Below are 17,429 nucleotides of genomic sequence, written 5' to 3'. Positions count from 1 at the left end.
ACGCCTTCATCCATCAGCTGATAAAGACGCGTCACTATCATATCTGTGACACTCTGATGAAGGCGGAAGAAACCCCCGAAACATGTCAGGTAAAGAACCTAAAACAATTTGTTTGATATAAAAGAAACCAGTGAAGTGATTAAAAAAGGAAAAACAAAATGAACTTAGTACAATTATGACACTATCATGTTTGCTTTTGTGCTTGTAGAAGGTGCTTGTACAAACAGGAGCTTGCATCCTTGTGCGCCACAGCTACCATCTGTCAAACAAGACGCAACACACTGGAGTCCAATTGGATGAATGAAGGTGGCGATGAAGGAGTGTTCTGTTGTATTTGGGAGGCAAACCTTCTGTCTGTTCTAAAGACAATAAGAGCTTTGAAAGTCATGTTTGCCCTGAGATTACCATGTGTATCAAGTGGTTTTTGTTTTAATTACTCCCAGAAAGGACTTCATCCTGGATGAAGGTGCTTGCCAATCATGTCCTCCTGTCTTTTGCATACATTATCATGGTTTTCACTTGTCACATTTTCCACTTTATAATTCTCATTGTTTGTAATTTTTATAGGCACGTGCATTTGGTTTTAATCGTTGTTTGTAGCTAGACATTCAATGACAGCACAGCTGCTTTTAAATGTATTAATTTATTCAATTGTAGAGTAAAAAAACCTGAAAAACCTGAAGTTGAATATATACTTCATTTTTTTATTTTTATGATTAAATAGCATTATAAAATTACAAAAATAAGGAAGTTGCTTGAAAGAATTATGCATGTAATATTTTTTCCTTCTTTTTCAACCAAGTCTGTGTTTGGCTATCTTAAATGTAAGGGACAATAAAAATAATGAAATGAAGATATACTTCTACCAACATCTGGAGTTAATGAAGTGGTCATCCTCACATGGTCTTTGCGCGCCTGCCAGCCAGCTGCAGTTTGCGCAGTCGACGCAGGCGCAGGCGGAGACGCATTTCCCTGGTGAGCTGGCCACCTTTACTTAGCTTTTCCAACTTGATCCTCAGTCGAGGCTCCTTGGCCAGGCGGAAGTCGCAGATGGTGGGGAAGTAGTCGTACATGACCTGGCAGGTGCGTGAGGATGGCAGGTAGCCGCTGGCGCTGGCTGTCACACGGTATTCGCCGGGATTCAGCAGGCGCCAGTAGTCTCCGTCGGCAGCTATGCGGGAACAACACAAATGGAAGCTGGTGGAAAGCTGGGCCTTGGCTCGACAAAGCGGTGAAAACAAACTTACATTAATGTAGTCGTAGTGGTAGTCATAAATATATTAATTATAATCGTAACTCTTAATTTAGCTCTTATAATAAACACATAATATAATCATCCATAAAAGACTTCTCGTCCATAAATATAAAACAATATAATAATGAGGACGCACTGAAATTTTGAACTACCTGTCCGCAACACGTGTCCCAATACTTTTGTTGTATGACTGTTTAAATTGATTGATATTACCTGATCGGATGTGGTGGTCGATGTCTTCTACTTGAATGACGGCGTCTGAGATTCCCGCCTCCGTGTCTTTGTCGCGGATCACACCTTTGATGCCCCTGTGCACCTGGAACACGATAACCGTTCTTAGTTCTTTTGGGCAAGCGGTCATTAAAATGCATTCGTCAGCAAAAAGCTGCCTGTGCCATGGACATTCTAGACCTTGTGGATTACTTCTCGTCATTCTGTTCATTTCTATTGAGCAACGTATCGGTTAAAAATTCCATGGACTCTTCTTTTTTGACTTTTTGACTGTGGGTGAAGCACCTGCTCCATGTAGACCAGCAGAGACTCTCGGTTGTTCTCCCACTCGATGGGAAGCTCGCTGGCATGCGGGAACTTGTCACAGGACAATTCCACGGTCACCTCGAAGCAGTTTGTGTGCAGGTAGCTGAAGTCATTCATGCCTTCTCACACACACACACGCACGCAGACACACACACACACACACACACACACGCACACACACACACACACACACATGAAATGAAATAATCTGTAAAAATGTTACACTGCTAAAAATATGTTCATACTTCCAGGTACGTTGTGCCAGTCAGCACCATTGATGATGTTGTTGTAGCGGACAAAGTCCTTATTGTGGCACGGCCGTCGGTCGGGGTTGGACATCACCTGCAACATTAGAGAGCAAAGAGGCTTTGTTTGTTTGTTAGCAACCATAAGAAAAAGGTGCAATTCATTCAAGCCTGACAAGTCATCTGCCAAAACTCGTAGCTGCAGGCATTTAACCAGGAAGTAAAAAAGAAACAAGATAAGTAAGTAAAGTGTGGGGCAACAGACATATATTTAACTTTTTGGAAACCAGCCATAAGAACGGGATATTCATGTAGGGTCAGATGCCTCAATGTGCTTTGGCAGGAATATAATTAGGAACTAACAAGAAAACTAGCTAATCATAACCAACTATTTTCTTTTGGCAACTAACCAGCAGAGCTTTCAATTTATTTACGTAGGTAACAATAGTCCATTCTATTAAAATTTCAGGCATAAATGGATTGGGTATAAATAAAAAAAAGGAAAAAAGGAGCATAATATTGTGTGACGAACAAGGTGTTTTGCCACTTCAGGCAATGGAGGCACAATTCACTTCTTGGCATTCATCAGAGGAGGCCAAAATTAATTTGGACTCGACGAGTCAGCACACAGCAGCCTAATCATCCTGCTGTAAAAAATAAAAAAATACACGGTGGAGCATAAAATCAACTGACAGTTTTTTATTGTTAGTTAGGTTAAATGGAGGCATTTGTTTCTTCTTGTTCAGTACCAGAGGAGGGCGCAATTAATTCAGGCCCAGATAGTCAGCTTAAATGGGTTGTTCAGAGCATCAGAGAAAGAAGTAAACAGGAAGCAAGCAAATCAAGTTTGGGGAAGCGTAACAACCAATCACGGCTCATGCAAGCTACACCGTGATTGCTCGTTACTAGAGCCCTGAGCACGAGACGACAAGTGGCAAAATGTGTTTTTAAAGGTACTAACAGTATATAAAATGGATGAAGTTATCACATTATTTTTATACAAACTATGACCTTTTTACTGCCGACGATGGCTAAAAGTATACCCTTAAAAACACAGAAATTGGTAGTCGTGTCTTTCATGAGGACACCCACAGAAAAGGTCATGCCTGGAAGACACAGATAGTCGGCCATTTTGAAGAGTCACCTGATTGGTGCTGGCGTAGGCTGCGGCCAGCCATCGGAAGAAGCTTTCGTCCGGGGTGGGCGTGTGCTCTCGCGGCGCCCAGTCGCGGGTCATGTCAAACGGGTACGTGACCACCAGCTCTCCGCCGTGAAGGTTGGCGCCAAGCACGAACGGGATCTCGTGCATCCAGTTGATCACCGCTCTGGTCTCGGATGCTACCTGCCGGGCAGACGGATATAGAAAGAAGGCAAGATGACGGGGGGGCGGCGGCGCAACGTACAAAAGCGTCCTCCGAGGTGTACTGCTCTGGAATGGGGAAGTAATGGTTGATGAGTTTGGAGCGGTTCGTCTCCAGCTCCAAGGCGGTCCACATGACTGAGTTGAGGTCGGCGAAGTTGTGGTTCATGTCGATGCCTTCGTAGCTGTATCGGCCCAGAGTCCACCCAGACAATTCCGAGCCCTGCAGGGAACCACTCGTTGATATTGGTGGGCAAATGACAGGTGTTAGCATTTCTAAGAATTATTTAACATTGATTAAAATTTAATTAAATAACTTTTTGGGAATTTAATTCTGTATTACTAAATCAAAACAAACTTTATCCTTGTAATGTTCAAAAATATATTTTAAAAATCACAAGATTAAATCTAACTTTATTCTTGTAAAATTACAATGTTTTTTCTTGAAAAAAAGTGACTTCAGTCTAGCAAGACTACAATTTAGTATATTGTCAAATAATTTTATAAATGTTCTTCCAAAAACACATTTGTTCTAGAAAGAGCACATTTTCTAAAAAAAAAAAAAAAAATACACACAAATTTAATCTATTCCGATTTTTCTAAAAAAGAAAAAAAAAAGATTTTTTTGTGAGCTTGAAAAAAAGAAAAAAAAAACAAAACATCCAACTGTAGTATATTCTTACGCCACCTGACAGGCCAGAAGGGACAAACCTTTTTGAAGGCCATCTCGTATCCATCGGGGTTCATGGAGGGCAGCAGGTGGATGCGAGTCTCTTGGACCAGGTGGACGACGCGCTGGTTTCCGAGTTTATATTCGCGACACAAGAACTGCATCAGGTTGAGAAGGAGCTCGCGACCCAACACCTCATTCCCGTGCATCCCTGCCACGTAGCGGAACTCTGGTTCTCCTGCACAACACAAAATTCAGTAGAGAAATCCCACTTCATTCTCATCACACATTACACCTAAACAATGATGTTTTTCCCTTGAAATTTTAAGGCTGTGCTGCTGCCATTTTGCATGGAAGAGGCCTAGTGTCATCCACAAACATGTGCGTTAGCGTACGTTTGTCAAATAGTCAAGTATGGAATGCATGACTTTTCCACGTGGTAGTGTCAAATATTTCTTGAGGAGCAACATTCCAGAATAATTTCCTTGGAGGTTTTTCTAGCCACCCTATGTGTGGAAGTCTTGTTGCACTCAGTTATGGGGGGAAAAAATTAAATGGACGCATACTCCCATGATACCTTTCGCAGCTAAGGCGGGAAATGGTATGGGATGTCGGTGAAGCTGAAGAGGCCAAGGACAACATTTGTGCAAGTGGAGAGTAAACCAGACAAAGTTTCATTCAGTGGCAACTTGTTTGACCATGCCCTGCAAAATCCACACAGGGAGACTTTGAAAATGAGTTACCTGAAAACAAAGTGGCTCCTGTCCCTCATAACACACCTTCAAATGCATCAGGGGCAACTTCAGATGCAACTTCTATCTTAAAGCAATGCCTCAGAAATCTGACAAATCATGGAAATATAATACATCTATTTCTATTCAAGAAGAAAAATGAGACTTCAATACCGTATAATTATAATGAAAAAAAAAGGAATATTTTAACCTTAAAAGTTTCATGACTAGATAAAAAACAATTCAGCATGATTCTTTTTTAAAGAAAGAAAATCACATTTTTAATAAAGTTTTAATCTCCGGTGCAGGGGAGACTCTAGAGAGGAAGGCGGTAATGCCCATAAAATCCAAAATACTCTGGTGATTGTTTTCATATTTTCAGAGTTTAAAGTGTGCATAGATAGAGATGTAGATATTAATTTTGAGAACGATTGGTCATGAGTTTTTGACACTAAGCCAGGTTGAGCTGTTTTACATTGTGTTTTAGACTGTCCCATTTTGACGGCTTGTGCTGTGGCAATGAGGCCATGATCTGAAATGATTATTTCTCACTGTTGAGTAGCTATTAATTAATGGTATTTCATTTCTTAAAAGTCTGATGTGATAAATTGATAATACCTTGAACTGTTTTGCTGCATGGCCTCTCTTCACTGGGGGAAGGCTGCTCTTGCTCGAACTCACTCAACTATCCGTAGACTTAGTATTATCAAGATGTTGAAATACTAGCTGTAATGCTTCCTCTAATGCTTTGTTTTTAATTGACCATGATGATTTTTTGCAAAATTCAATGCCATCGCTGAAAAGTGATTGCTATGGAAACCCAGTGCAGGAATAATGACTCAAATATTTTCACGTTTTCTAATACGGTAAAATGGCATTATGGGAATAATATACAAACGGACAAAGGGAAAGTTGAAAGGCCAGGGACGTTGCTATTCTATCTAAATAAACTAACAACACACCAACGCTTGGGAACTGTCCAACTGATTTAACGGCTCTGGGAGTTCTAGTGTTAACAGACGGCGCCCTCGTGGGGTTGACAGCTGCATTATTACATCAGCAGGACTAAAATGCCGAGAACAGACTTTGGTGCTATCCGTAAATACAAATGTATCTCTGTTCACAACCATCACAAAGCACAGTTGCAACGTGAAGAACCTGGTTGGCTGGGCAGGGAAACAGCAGTGATAGCTCAACGTCTCCCCTCTTTGTTGTTTTGACAAATAGACGGAACCACACACATGCAAAGACTGACTAAAATTACCCCCAAACTTTGACAGAGTAGAGCCGCTTTCAAAAAAAGCGATTTTATAAGTCACCACTCAGTCTATAACACGTAAGCTACTATAAGGCTACAGTAGTCTAAACACATTACTGCATATGTGGAATACAAACTAAGCAGCAAAATCTATCCATTTTGTTTGGTCGCAAGAAGGCAGCCATTTTGCCACTTGCTGGCATCGGAAAATGACATCACGGTTACTCAGGGCTCAAGAAACAACCAATCATGGCTCAATTTCTTTTTGGTTTGGTCACGTGACCTTCACAAGTTAAGCAGTGATCGTCCGTTACCTGAGCCGTGGTCAACTTTGATGTCATTTTCAGTTGATAGCAAGTAGCATAACGGTCGCCCCTGAGCTGGATTAAAAAGAGTCAATTTTGCTGCTCAATTCATATTCCAGAGATGCAGTATGTTGTGTTTTGACTACTGGAACCACATAGAACATATTTTTGAAATGAAAAGTTTTGACTTGGCTTCCTATTTAATCTTGTGAGACTAAAACAAGAAATACAACTTTAATCTTGCATGAACACCCATTTGTGTCGTGAAATAAAATGAAGTATTTTTATTTTTGTTGCATGACATAGTAACAATACAATTTTAACCTCATTAAATTGTTTTTTTTTAAAAGCTTTCGTTAAATTGCTTTTTAAGATCTCGGAATATAATGACTTCTCCACTAAATAAAAAAGTACAACTTTAGTCTTAACTGCTTTGTGAAAAAATGATAACTTTTAACTCCCCCCTCAAAATGTACAATTTTAACTATTTATTTTAAAAACGTAAAACCATAATCGCATAACATTAATGTCAAGTTAGCACTCACCCAGTTCGTGCGTGCCCGGGTTGTCTGAGATCTCCATGACGAGCAGCTGTAGCCCGGTGTAGCTCTTCCCGATGCTGTACAGGCGGGTGATGTTGGGGCACGCCTCATTCACCGCCTTCATCAACTGCAAACACCAGGAAGTCAATTTAAGAAAAGAATATGAAAAGATACGTTTCCCGTTTGGAGGAAAGTGTGCGGTGTCGTGGACACAGTTGGGCAGCTTGACACCCGCGTCAAAGAGGAGGACAAAACAATCTTCGGTCCATCTTAGACAAGATTCTACAGCAGGAATGGGCAACTGGCGGCCTTCATATAGTTTATTTTTTTCATTTTCCCATAAAATGAGTCAGTACCATCAAAGTTGTGAAAATCGCTCTCAATTGCTTTGGCTCATTTTTTTGTGCTTTTGCCCAAAACAATCTGGATGATTTGGCCCAACACCGATGATGACTTGCAAAACAGCTTACCCATGAGTCAAAACTATTGTCTAATAATCACTTTGAATGTGCTAAGTGACAGTAATAATTGGAGTTGAAGTCATTTTGTTTGTCTGTGGTCTGATCTCAGGATCCAGGCCAGCAGTGTGAATGTTTGCTTTGTGACCGCCGCTCGTGCACTGCCGCACTCAAAACACCTCACAATATTTGTTTTGTGGTTGGACGGCAACAGGAGCGCATGGTGTGGCACCGATTCCCGCCCCCCTCTTCCTCCTTCCTCACCTTCCTCATCTCTTTGTAATTGTGGTGCCTGAAGTCCAGTTTGTCCCGCGTGACTTCTGTCTGCCATGGGTACGCCATGTTAGGATCTGGAACACAAACAGAGTGGTGTGCAGAGGTCAAGGGCAAACTTTGGTGGCTTCAGGGATCACCTTTGACTTTTTAAAGTGGACCGATGGGTTAGGTCATACGGAGAGATGAGATTTAAAAAATAAATAAATAAACACACAACTTTATATGTGCTAATAAAATGCTTGATTAGGGTGTTTGTCATGGACAGTCAGACCCATGCACAGATGTTTAGTACCAGAATAACATAATGTAAATGTGTTTATTATATTAATAATTGTATCTTATTATTTATAATTTATTATCCAATTATTTAATCGAATAAAAACACATCCAATGTGTATGTACATTTTGTATATTATTATAATAAATTTAATCAAACGTCTATGCATGTAGTCAAATTATTTGACATTTTATTTTTATCAATTATTTCAGAAAATACATGAAAATTAATAAATAAATTAAAATAAAAATAAATTAATAAAATAAAAACTTTAAATAATATTTGTTTATTTTATAATATTATTAAATGTTTATTTAATAATATTATTTAATAATATGGTCAGTAATATTAATGGATTATAACAATTATTTAATAAAATAAAGAAAGGAAAACGTTTGTTTTTACAAAGGTTGCAATGTTTTTACCAACTTTTTTAATGTCATGATTTATATAGTAATAAAATAATCAACCAATAATTTAATAAAATTAGGTACTTATTTACTACCCTGCGTAAAATAGTGCTTAGATGTGCTTCATTTTATTGGTTATCAATTTTATTATTTATCAATTATTTACTAAAATAATTAAAACAAGTTTAAATAACAAAGTAAAAGGTTTATTTGATTAATTAAATTTTTTGTTTAATCATTTTTATTGTCTAATTTTTAATAACCTAAAAACTTCAGTACCCGGTAATGTACATCCCAGCACCTCAGCCCTGAGGCAGATGTCTCCCTGAGTCCCGTTCTGGTACCACGTCTGTGGGTTGATCCGGATGTAACGCGCCACCATGGACGTGTTGAAGACAGCCAGCACCGGTGTCTCCGGGTCACGGTTGCCTTGGAAAATCTGCACACACACACGTATGGACAGAGATGCGGTGGAGGGATGTGCAAAATGTGGCGGAAGGCGACACTTACAGCCTCTTGAGTCCTGTTCATGCATGGTGTCCACAGCTGGGAGTCATTACTGAACTGCACCTTATACGTGTAAACCACATCCCAACTGCACAACAAGCAAGCATTGCCGTCAGAATTTTTGAAAAGCCCAAAAATCATACCTACATATTCTCTTTTAATCCCAATTTTTTTTTAATTTGGAAAAACACCACATTACTATTCTCATTTTTTTTCTTGAAATAACAACTGATCTCCAAAAACTGTAACTTTATTCTTTTAAAAATGTACTTTCATTGTGATAAAATTATGACTTTTTGATTAGAATTTTCCCATAAAATATTTTCACCCTAAAAAAACGTGTAAAAAACATTTTCATAAAAAAGAGTAAAGTACAACTTAAATTTTTTGTTTGCTTTAATCTTGCAAAATAACTTTTTTTATAAAAAAAATTACTTTTTTAAGAAAATAATCCAGACATTACATTGACTATTTTCTATAAATGAGGATTTTTCTTTTAAAATAATAATAGTTATTCTTAAAAAAATACAAATAAGTAAATAAGAAAACCAATAGACACTGTTTGACAGGGGACAATGTAGACAACTTTGCTATTTCGCAGCGCTAGTTTGATTTCTTCCCTTAGTCCCGACCTCCAAATGGAACTGCGCCCCTGCAGGATGACACCAGTGAAGCGCGTCAATCTCAGAGCGTCCACCTCGAGCCACTGCTTTGTGTTGCGCTCATGGGCGCACCAGGCTCCGTCGTAAATGTCACCATCCTCGATCCCCGACTGCCAGGTGGGGGGGGGAGGGAAAAAAAAATATCTCCACCACATTTTTGGCCTCACAGCAAAAGGTTTGCGCTCACCTGGATGTTGAGTCGGCCGCGGTGGGGGCCTAGGCCTCGCCGCTTGTAGGATGACGCCCTCAGCTGGGTGTCTTTCACTTTGAGGGACTCCAGACCCAGAGGAGGACATTCTGAAGGCAACGCCCACGCCATTTGAGTGGTACAGAAGAAAAGTCTCAATGAGGTCCAGGGGGTAGACACACTTTCACACTAATGTTTATTGATGAAAGGTGACATTTATCATGAATAACTGGCAAAAGAGGTGATCTCACTAATTATGGGTGAGGACTTTGCATGTGAGTAAGTGACAATTAGCTTCTTCCAGTGTGAGTGTTTTTTTTGGGGTGTGTGTGCATGTGTGTCAAACACTAGCGTAGATTTAGAAATGTTCAGGGTGCTCCGTGTAATCTTGTGGTCCTGCAGGATCTGGGAATAGGACAGCAATTAGCACTGATAGACAGTTCGACACAGAAATATTTGGACCGCAAATAGCCGATTCATACACCATCACAATGGATTTGATTGTTCCGGAAGAGGGGTCCTGCAGGAGACTTTGCATGTTATCAGCGAAGCATGAAAGGAGTATCACAGAGTTCAACTTATGGACAAAAGTATTAGGCCACTTACCAGAGTTATGAGCACAATCTGTTTTCAATGTCAAAACAATAATGTGGCAGTAGTATAATAAAAAATGAGATATTTTTGTCTCTAAAATGGCAAAATCCAACTAAAACAGCAACAACTAAAACTTCGTGTCTTTTAAGGAATGGCTTCTAGAGTATGGGAGTACTCAGATATGCCAAAGACATTTAAAATTGCTAGGTAAAAGTGGATTTTAGAATTCACATCTCAAAGACAAAAAAAAGTCATCTCATTGAGTTCAGTGACAATGCTGCATCAGCCACGCATCACGTCCACACACCATACATACGTGCCGCCGTCTCCTTGGGGACCACCAGGCTGGCCTTGGATTTCTTAACAACTTTTGGCTTTTCAGAGGCTACTTTTACTTTCTTGAGGACACTTTTGGGCTTCTTTGCAATCTTCACGCTCCTGATTGGCTTCCTCTCTACAAAAGGTGTGTGGCATGCATTTGTCAAAATACTCCTGGGATCAAGAATTGTACACATGTTTTTCAAAGCATATTTCTTGCCCTAATAAAATCGGATCAATTTAAGGGCAGTACTGTCTTGTGCACTGTGCCAGCCCTAATCCCACACATCTTTTTTGTCCTGCAGGGTTTTTTTTTTTTTTTTTTTTCCTGCAGTCATGCGCTATTTAAGCTCATATCTTGTGCATCACATAGGGACAATAAGCCTGTAATGTCCAGATAAATAAGTTTCGCTCCGAGCTGGTAATGTTAATTGTACATTAGCCCTACTGTGATGTTACAATCTGGCGAAATTCCAAAATGCTCACTCGCATACGTACGTATTTTCAAAAACACGCACATAACTAAAGATTAACGCGGTAATTTAATTTCATGCTTGATGAGCAGGGAGGCATTCGGGAAACACTACTATTAAAAGCAAATTCCCATAATATAAAGTAAAATGACAACAGAATGGTCACATAAAACAGTCACCATAACAAAAAACAAAAGAAAATCAGTTTTACCTATGTGTAGAGGAGTTTCTGGCACCTTACTCGGAGTTTTTCGACTGTTGGACTTCGCAGCCCGGCTGCTGTCGGCGGGCGCTGCTGGAAAAGAGCCCGCCTCGATGGAGGTTCCTTTGGGCCGTGCAGCGTACCTGGCAGCGGTGATTGCCCCGCAAGAGATGAGCACCGGAGAAATACAAAGGAAGAACAAAAACAGAGTCAAGTGCTGACTCAAAGTTGGCAAGGTCATTTTTCTTCTTCTTTTCTTATTTTAATTTTTTTTATAAGAAGTTGCACCGCTTTACTGCTCCGTTTCCGTCAAGGTAGCAGTAGTGGGCAGATATTTCCGGTGAATCTAAGAAATAAAAGTATTTTTTCTAAACCAACAGAAAAGTAGCGCAATTTAAGCCTGAGTGAAAATATTAACCCGTTCTAGGAACATGGTGTTTTGTTATGAAAAGAAACTTCACCATTGCAATTATTTCTTATCATGAAGCTTTCACACATTTGGCACCCCAAAAAAAGGGAAAAAAAAAAATCCGACCACTTTTTATTTGGACAGCAATCCAATAGAATTGGAATATCATTCAAGTAAATTTGGGACCCATTCTTACCCCCCCCCCCCCCCCCACACACACACACCAGAATTCCCTATTTTCTCACTAAAACTTCCAATAAGACATTTCACATGCTCGCTTCTTCCAAATTTCTCAGCTCGTTCAAGCCACTACAATTTGTTGATCTTATTCTAGCCTTCTATTATTAAATATTTAGCTGTTACTTAATTTAGCTGTAATTTAACTACAGTTTTCAGCAATTCTCAGAATATTTGACAGATTTAGGGCAAGATGTGAAACCCTCAATCACACTTATTTTAACAATGTTCATTGTAATAGTTCAACAAATAAGGAGCGAGTAGTGCCACAAATGGCTAAACCCCCCAATACTGTAATTTGACATCCAGATAAATAGAGTCTTATTTTCCCAAAGATGCCACAAGAAAATTTTTTATCAATTGGTCAAAGCTACACCATTACTAAATGAAGCCCGCCCACCAAGCTAAGATCCTTCAAAATCATCAGCGGCATTCAAGTGTAATTTTAAATCTTCTCTAATTCTGTGGGATCTCACATCAGCATTCAAGTTATTTCTACTGAAATAACACTCTCTTGTTGCAATTACATGTTAGTGTTGGCGCACTCATCTCTGTTAGAACCCCCTACCCCTATTTCACCACACCCAGATATGTGTGACGACGATCATTGGGACTTTAACTTTAAGTTGAACACAATAGCACACTGCTTGATCAGTTTTAATAACACAGTTAAGGTGGAAAGACAATGAAATAAACTGCCTGGTCCAGAACTGAGATGGTGATTGTTGTTTCTAACATGGATTAGAATAATGAAATTGCTTGTCACTGATACTTCAGGGGAAAAAGCATAAAAACTCCTATAAAAATATTTACAAAGAGCAAGAAAAAATGCAGTTGATAACAAAAAATTCCACCCATGAACAGAAAATCTTCTAAACTCCCTTGGGAATCCACCAACAAGTGATGCGTTTCTTGCTTCTTTTGATTTTCTCCAGGGGTTCGACAATGCTGGTGGCCTTGCCACACGCAAACAAGCAAGACCCAAGAGTTCATATCTGGGATCTTTCAGGGCTTCCAGAGTTTCAGGAGGCCGTCCTCACCGTAGGTGGCGATGAGGTTCTGGTGGGGGTGATGGGCAATGCCGATCACGTCCTTTTCGTGGACCTGAGAGTAAGGATGGGGAAAGTGTGGTGATGAGCACTTTGTTTTCCATCAAAAATACTTGGCCGCTCATGCTTCGTACCGTCAATGTTCTCTCCAGCTTGCCGGTGACGGTGCTGAAACAGTAGAGCACGAAGTCTTCGCCTACGCAATAGATCCACTCGCCACGTGGTGACAGTGTGCAGCACACAAAATCACCTCCTTCCCTCTTACCCGAACTGAAACTCCTCACGATCTGCAATGCATCCAAAGTGATGACATTTTATCCATACATACATCAAAAAACACACACTCGTAATGGAATGATAGATAGGCCAATCGAATCTAGAATATAAAGCAACAGCCCCACTCAGTTTGTGCTGATGATGAAGCTTTGTGTTCTACGATACACAACAATGACATCTAGTGAATCTTTCCGGCACAACACCCACTGAATTGCTCAGTCAAGTTGGCTGAGTGCAGTTGAGTGAAAATTGGGTGTGCGTGCACACGTGTGTGTACCTGTCCCTGCATGTTCATGATGACCACGGTGTTGGAGCGGTTGCACACCACAAAGTGTTCTGGGTTCTTGGGCAGCAGGAGGACGTTGTTAACGGTAATGTCGGTGCCGGCCGACGAGCCAAGCGGCTTGAAGGTGCTGCTGCATTCTGTTGTCTTCACATTCCATACCTGAGGCACATAAGAAGTCAGGTTAAAAAACACACACTCACACACCGAAAAACAAACGATATGCGGCGGGCACACCTTGACCGTTCCGTCGGAGGAGGCGCTGATGATGTGGTGGCCGTCAGGGGTAAATGTGGCCTCGTTGACGAACGACGTGTGACCTCGGAACTCCTTCAGGGACTTGCCTGACTTTAGCCCATGGATCCTAAGAGAAAAAAATATATACTAGTTATCACAGCTATAGTATTTGTCACTTGTATTTTTTTTTTTTTTTATTAGTAGCAATGTTGCTATTATTCATATTAATTTATTAATTACATTTATTATTTAGCATTTAAGATACAAAGTTAGCTCTGAATATGATGCACATCTGGTACATTAGCATATGCATTAAAATCAACAAATGTGACGTATATACTAGAGTTGTGCACAAATGGTCGTTAATTTGTTCACTCATGAGTGGGTAGGCAAATTAATAATCGAATTATAATTTGTGAATTTGGTTGAAATGACGTGACGCCACCAGAACTGTCGTTTTACTTGCATGTCCATTGAATTCCTATGGGAATTCAGATTTGGACTACGATACGAGTCCAGGCATTAGTAAATTTAGAACATTGTGTAAATATAGAACATTAAATGTGACATCAGTAATGCTAGATTTTAGAGGTGCATGCACATATACTGTCAAGACGGCACAATCAAGTGCTATATTAATATGATCTTTCTTCTTCTTACAGGATTAAAAATGGCACATTAGAGGTGTACAGACAGTGAACAGAATGTAGGATACATTAAGTGCATAGAACATTACATTACATATGATATTTATGTTACAGTGAAGGTTCAGTCTGACTGAGGCGGCTGGTAGAGGAATCTTCTTACCTGATTGTCTGGTCAAAGGAGGCGCTAAGGATCTGGCTGCTGTCCTTGCAAAAAGTGAGGCAGGTGACTCCTTTACTGTGCGCACGTTCAAACCTCCTTAAACACTGCCCGCTCTGGATCTTCCACACCTGCCGTCACATTGGATGCACAGAGAATGTCAGCCATTGAGAGGTGTGCGCGTGTGCACGTACACACACATAAAGGCAAAAAAAAAAAAAAAAAAAAAAAAAAAAAAAACACACCTTGATCTTTCCATCTTGGGCGCCAGTGGCCAACATCTCCGTGTCACGACTGAAGCTCATGCACAACACGGCATCGTCCATCATCATCATGTTATCCTGAGCCTGGTACTTGAGATCCTTAAAGACACAGGACAGTACTGGTAAATAAGGTGAACATTTCTTATAACACATCCCCTTTTAAACAGCTCAAGTGCTGTTTTCATTTACCTTTCTGATCTTGCCAGTGGTGAAGTTCCACACCTCGATGAAGCCGTCCACAGAGCCAGTCACCAAGTACTGCCCGTCAGGAGAGAACCTGGAACATTCCACGTGGGCTTTTTGGCCAAACTGTAAAAGAAATTTGATGTTGTGAGCCTTGCATAAAAATAATCCAAGAGGACACTGGTACAGTCAAAAATCCGGCGCTACCTTGATGAGCTTGCTGAGTTGCGTGGGGAAACGCTCTTCTTCGACATCTTTTACGGCTGCTTTGCCCCTGAACAAGTCGATGGTCATCCCGGGGGGAAGAAGACCCTGATGCTGCTGCCACTTGAGTGACTGCTCACAAAAACAGTAAAAACTATGACTATAGTAAAAAGTATGTATGGCTGAACGATTCGGGAAGATAATTTGATTGCAATTTTTGTCAATATTACAACCGCTTGGCTGGTGCTTAATTAATCATGAGTCTGTATCAACATTAGTCCGTGTGGACAATGACCACAATAAAAATCCCAAACTATAGCGAATAACATGCGACAAATAAACAGGTCTCGTTGGGAATTACTGAGCGCCGGATGTCATCGTCATCACAAGTTTGTTAAGCTATCACGTGCACCAGAAGCTGCGATGCAAATGGATCACCTGGCCCAGCAGAGCCATCAGACGGGATGGCGGCACCACGCTGACCTCTCCTGCCAAGGCCTGAGCGATAGCCGCCCGACGCTTCTCCTTGCTGCTGCCATCTGGATATGCCTGCAAACCAACTCATTAGGATCATGCTTAATGAGCCCTGAATAAGATGATTAATAGAATGACGACAAAATGAGACTTCCTCACCTCACGGGGATCAAAGTAGGAGCGAGCCAGCAGGTTCTCCAGGTGGATGTACCTCTCTGGCTGGGTCTGCTTCAACATGATCATTGGGTCAGTTTGCCTGAGGAGGGAACGCGCCGCACCCAACTCTCTCAGCTCTATGAGCTCCAGCACAACCTGTACACAATAGACAGGAACAAATGTCAATGCCATCCTCAGGACGCGGGCGAGAGAGAGAAAGACAGAGAGAGAAAGAGACAGAGAGCGAGACATTGAAAAGCAAGTGAGCTGACCTGCTCGTAAAGGTCTACGAGAGTCTTGTCGGGAAGCTTGAGGGACTGGATGGCCTGGAGGACAGTGTCCCAGTGACCGCTATTGATGTCGGCCACAAAGCTGTCAATGCTGTCCACTGTGTTTAGTGACACGGTGGTCTCCTCTTGGAGGGTCGCCAGCGACCTGTGCAGGTTGTTCTCCTTCAGGTACTGCATGATGAGTCGGACCACGCTGAAAGTAACATAAGTCAGGGTGGTCAATTTTACAGCGAATAAACTATAGTGGCTTTTGATTTTTAAAATGGACAGGTCACTCGCAGAAGTAAAAAAAAAAAAAAAAAGTAAAACGTACAATTAATGTAGTATGTACAATTATTTATTTTTTATTAAAAAACACTTACAGTGGGTATTGACTCAATTCACTTAGTTCAAAACACTCATGTGGTAAACAATGTATCCCCGTTCTAATGAATGGAAACGCCATTAATCTGTTCCAGCATCCTAATGGACACCACCAAAAATTTTGTGATGGTTTTTAATGAGAAAAAAATGCACCCCACATGAATGTACTTTGGATTAAAAAAAAATAATCCATCCATCTATCCATCCACCCACCCTATAAAAGTAAAGGTAATGTAATAATACCCTGGATGTGGGCAAGGAGCGCCACGCTTAGCCGTCTATTACATTGATTTGACATAAAAGTAACGAACTTGGTCACGGAACAAAACTCCTGTCGTTGTTATTACTGTAATTGACAGTAATAAGAGATTTTACCAGTAATTCTATTCCTGCCAGAATAGATTTTAAACAAGTACTTTGGTACACAGCTTGGTGAGTACCTTTGTCACCGCTGGTTATTAAGCCCTCATTTTTTTCTATTTTGGACGTTTGTTTGCATCCCTAGCGCTTGACTTCACGCTTGCAAATAGCACTAATCTGGCCCACGATGAAAACAAGTTAGGAAAGCCTGCTCTAAAATATACTAGCAGATGCAAAATAGCTTTTTTACGCCTACTTTAGTTGCTTTAGCTTAGCCCCGGACCGCTCACGCTAGCGTCGCCATAGACTGGCCTCGCATGCCAGGACAACTAACTGCAAGTAAACGCAAACAGCAAGCAAAAGAAAGGAGGGGAAATATTTCGTGCACTACACATGCAAAATGTCCAGGCTTTGTTTACTCACTCTGCCGATTCAATCTCCAGAGACATATTTAGTTTTGTAATGAACAAATATAACAAGAAACAACCCGCTACCCAGTAGCTGGTAACCCGGAAGTGGACTGAGAAGCGCTTCTCCTCTTGGTGGTTAATGGCCGTTTGCACATAGCGTACTG

The 17,429-nt window shown here is 40.7% G+C and overlaps 2 protein-coding genes and 1 long non-coding RNA gene across 5 annotated transcripts; 1 reads left to right on the top strand and 2 right to left on the bottom strand.

The window, feature by feature from the left end:
- Positions 1 to 24: 24 nt before the first annotated feature.
- On the top strand, positions 25 to 854 carry LOC125976990 (uncharacterized). The gene is made up of 2 exons (XR_007484541.2): positions 25 to 89; positions 209 to 854. It is a non-coding gene; the product is annotated as an uncharacterized lncRNA (long non-coding RNA).
- LOC125976230 (probable carboxypeptidase X1) lies at positions 684 to 11,769 on the bottom strand. Of its 3 annotated transcripts, none has more exons than XM_049732295.2 (15): positions 11,277 to 11,769; positions 10,582 to 10,728; positions 9,681 to 9,790; positions 9,464 to 9,603; positions 8,835 to 8,919; positions 8,604 to 8,763; positions 7,626 to 7,711; positions 6,907 to 7,030; positions 4,109 to 4,305; positions 3,441 to 3,620; positions 3,182 to 3,379; positions 2,038 to 2,134; positions 1,772 to 1,911; positions 1,469 to 1,571; positions 684 to 1,171 (listed from the first exon to the last, which is right to left on the bottom strand). In XM_049732295.2, the coding sequence occupies exons 1-15, from the start codon at positions 11,506 to 11,508 to the stop codon at positions 897 to 899; spliced, it is 2,274 nt and encodes a 757-aa protein (XP_049588252.1). In that variant the 5' UTR covers positions 11,509 to 11,769; the 3' UTR covers positions 684 to 896. The 3 variants fall into 3 exon arrangements, with proteins under 3 accessions (XP_049588252.1, XP_049588338.1, XP_049588389.1); XM_049732381.2 differs by having other exon boundaries at positions 10,591 to 10,728; XM_049732432.2 differs by lacking the exon at positions 10,582 to 10,728.
- Positions 11,770 to 12,554: 785 nt separating this feature from the next.
- smu1a (SMU1 DNA replication regulator and spliceosomal factor a) lies at positions 12,555 to 17,429 on the bottom strand. The gene is made up of 12 exons (XM_049732995.2): positions 17,279 to 17,429; positions 16,115 to 16,325; positions 15,846 to 15,998; positions 15,651 to 15,761; positions 15,216 to 15,344; positions 15,015 to 15,134; positions 14,808 to 14,924; positions 14,566 to 14,693; positions 13,759 to 13,885; positions 13,516 to 13,683; positions 13,097 to 13,249; positions 12,555 to 13,017 (listed from the first exon to the last, which is right to left on the bottom strand). The coding sequence occupies exons 1-12, from the start codon at positions 17,302 to 17,304 to the stop codon at positions 12,919 to 12,921; spliced, it is 1,542 nt and encodes a 513-aa protein (XP_049588952.1). The 5' UTR covers positions 17,305 to 17,429; the 3' UTR covers positions 12,555 to 12,918.

Source organism: Syngnathus scovelli, chromosome 1 (genome assembly GCF_024217435.2).
Source record: "Syngnathus scovelli strain Florida chromosome 1, RoL_Ssco_1.2, whole genome shotgun sequence".
In the NCBI taxonomy this organism is placed as follows: domain Eukaryota; kingdom Metazoa; phylum Chordata; class Actinopteri; order Syngnathiformes; family Syngnathidae; genus Syngnathus; species Syngnathus scovelli.
Note: the sequence above shows the minus strand (reverse complement) of the source record. Positions and strands in the feature narration are given on the sequence as shown.

Bases quoted from the DNA above. Each gene is read 5' to 3' on its own strand.
- LOC125976230 (XM_049732295.2), bottom strand. From the start codon at position 11,508: ATGACCTTGCCAACTTTGAGTCAGCACTTGACTCTGTTTTTGTTCTTC. The intron at 4,306-6,906 runs GTGAGTGCTAAC...TGTGTTGTGCAG, and splicing joins CCCGGGCACGCACGAACTGG to GAGAACCAGAGTTCCGCTAC. The intron at 1,912-2,037 runs GTATGAACATAT...GTGTGTGAGAAG, and splicing joins CTGGCACAACGTACCTGGAA to GCATGAATGACTTCAGCTAC.
- smu1a (XM_049732995.2), bottom strand. From the start codon at position 17,304: ATGTCTCTGGAGATTGAATCGGCAGA. The intron at 16,326-17,278 runs GTGAGTAAACAA...TGTTACTTTCAG, and splicing joins CTGGAGATTGAATCGGCAGA to CGTGGTCCGACTCATCATGC. The intron at 15,345-15,650 runs GTGATCCATTTG...TTTTGTGAGCAG, and splicing joins TGATGGCTCTGCTGGGCCAG to TCACTCAAGTGGCAGCAGCA.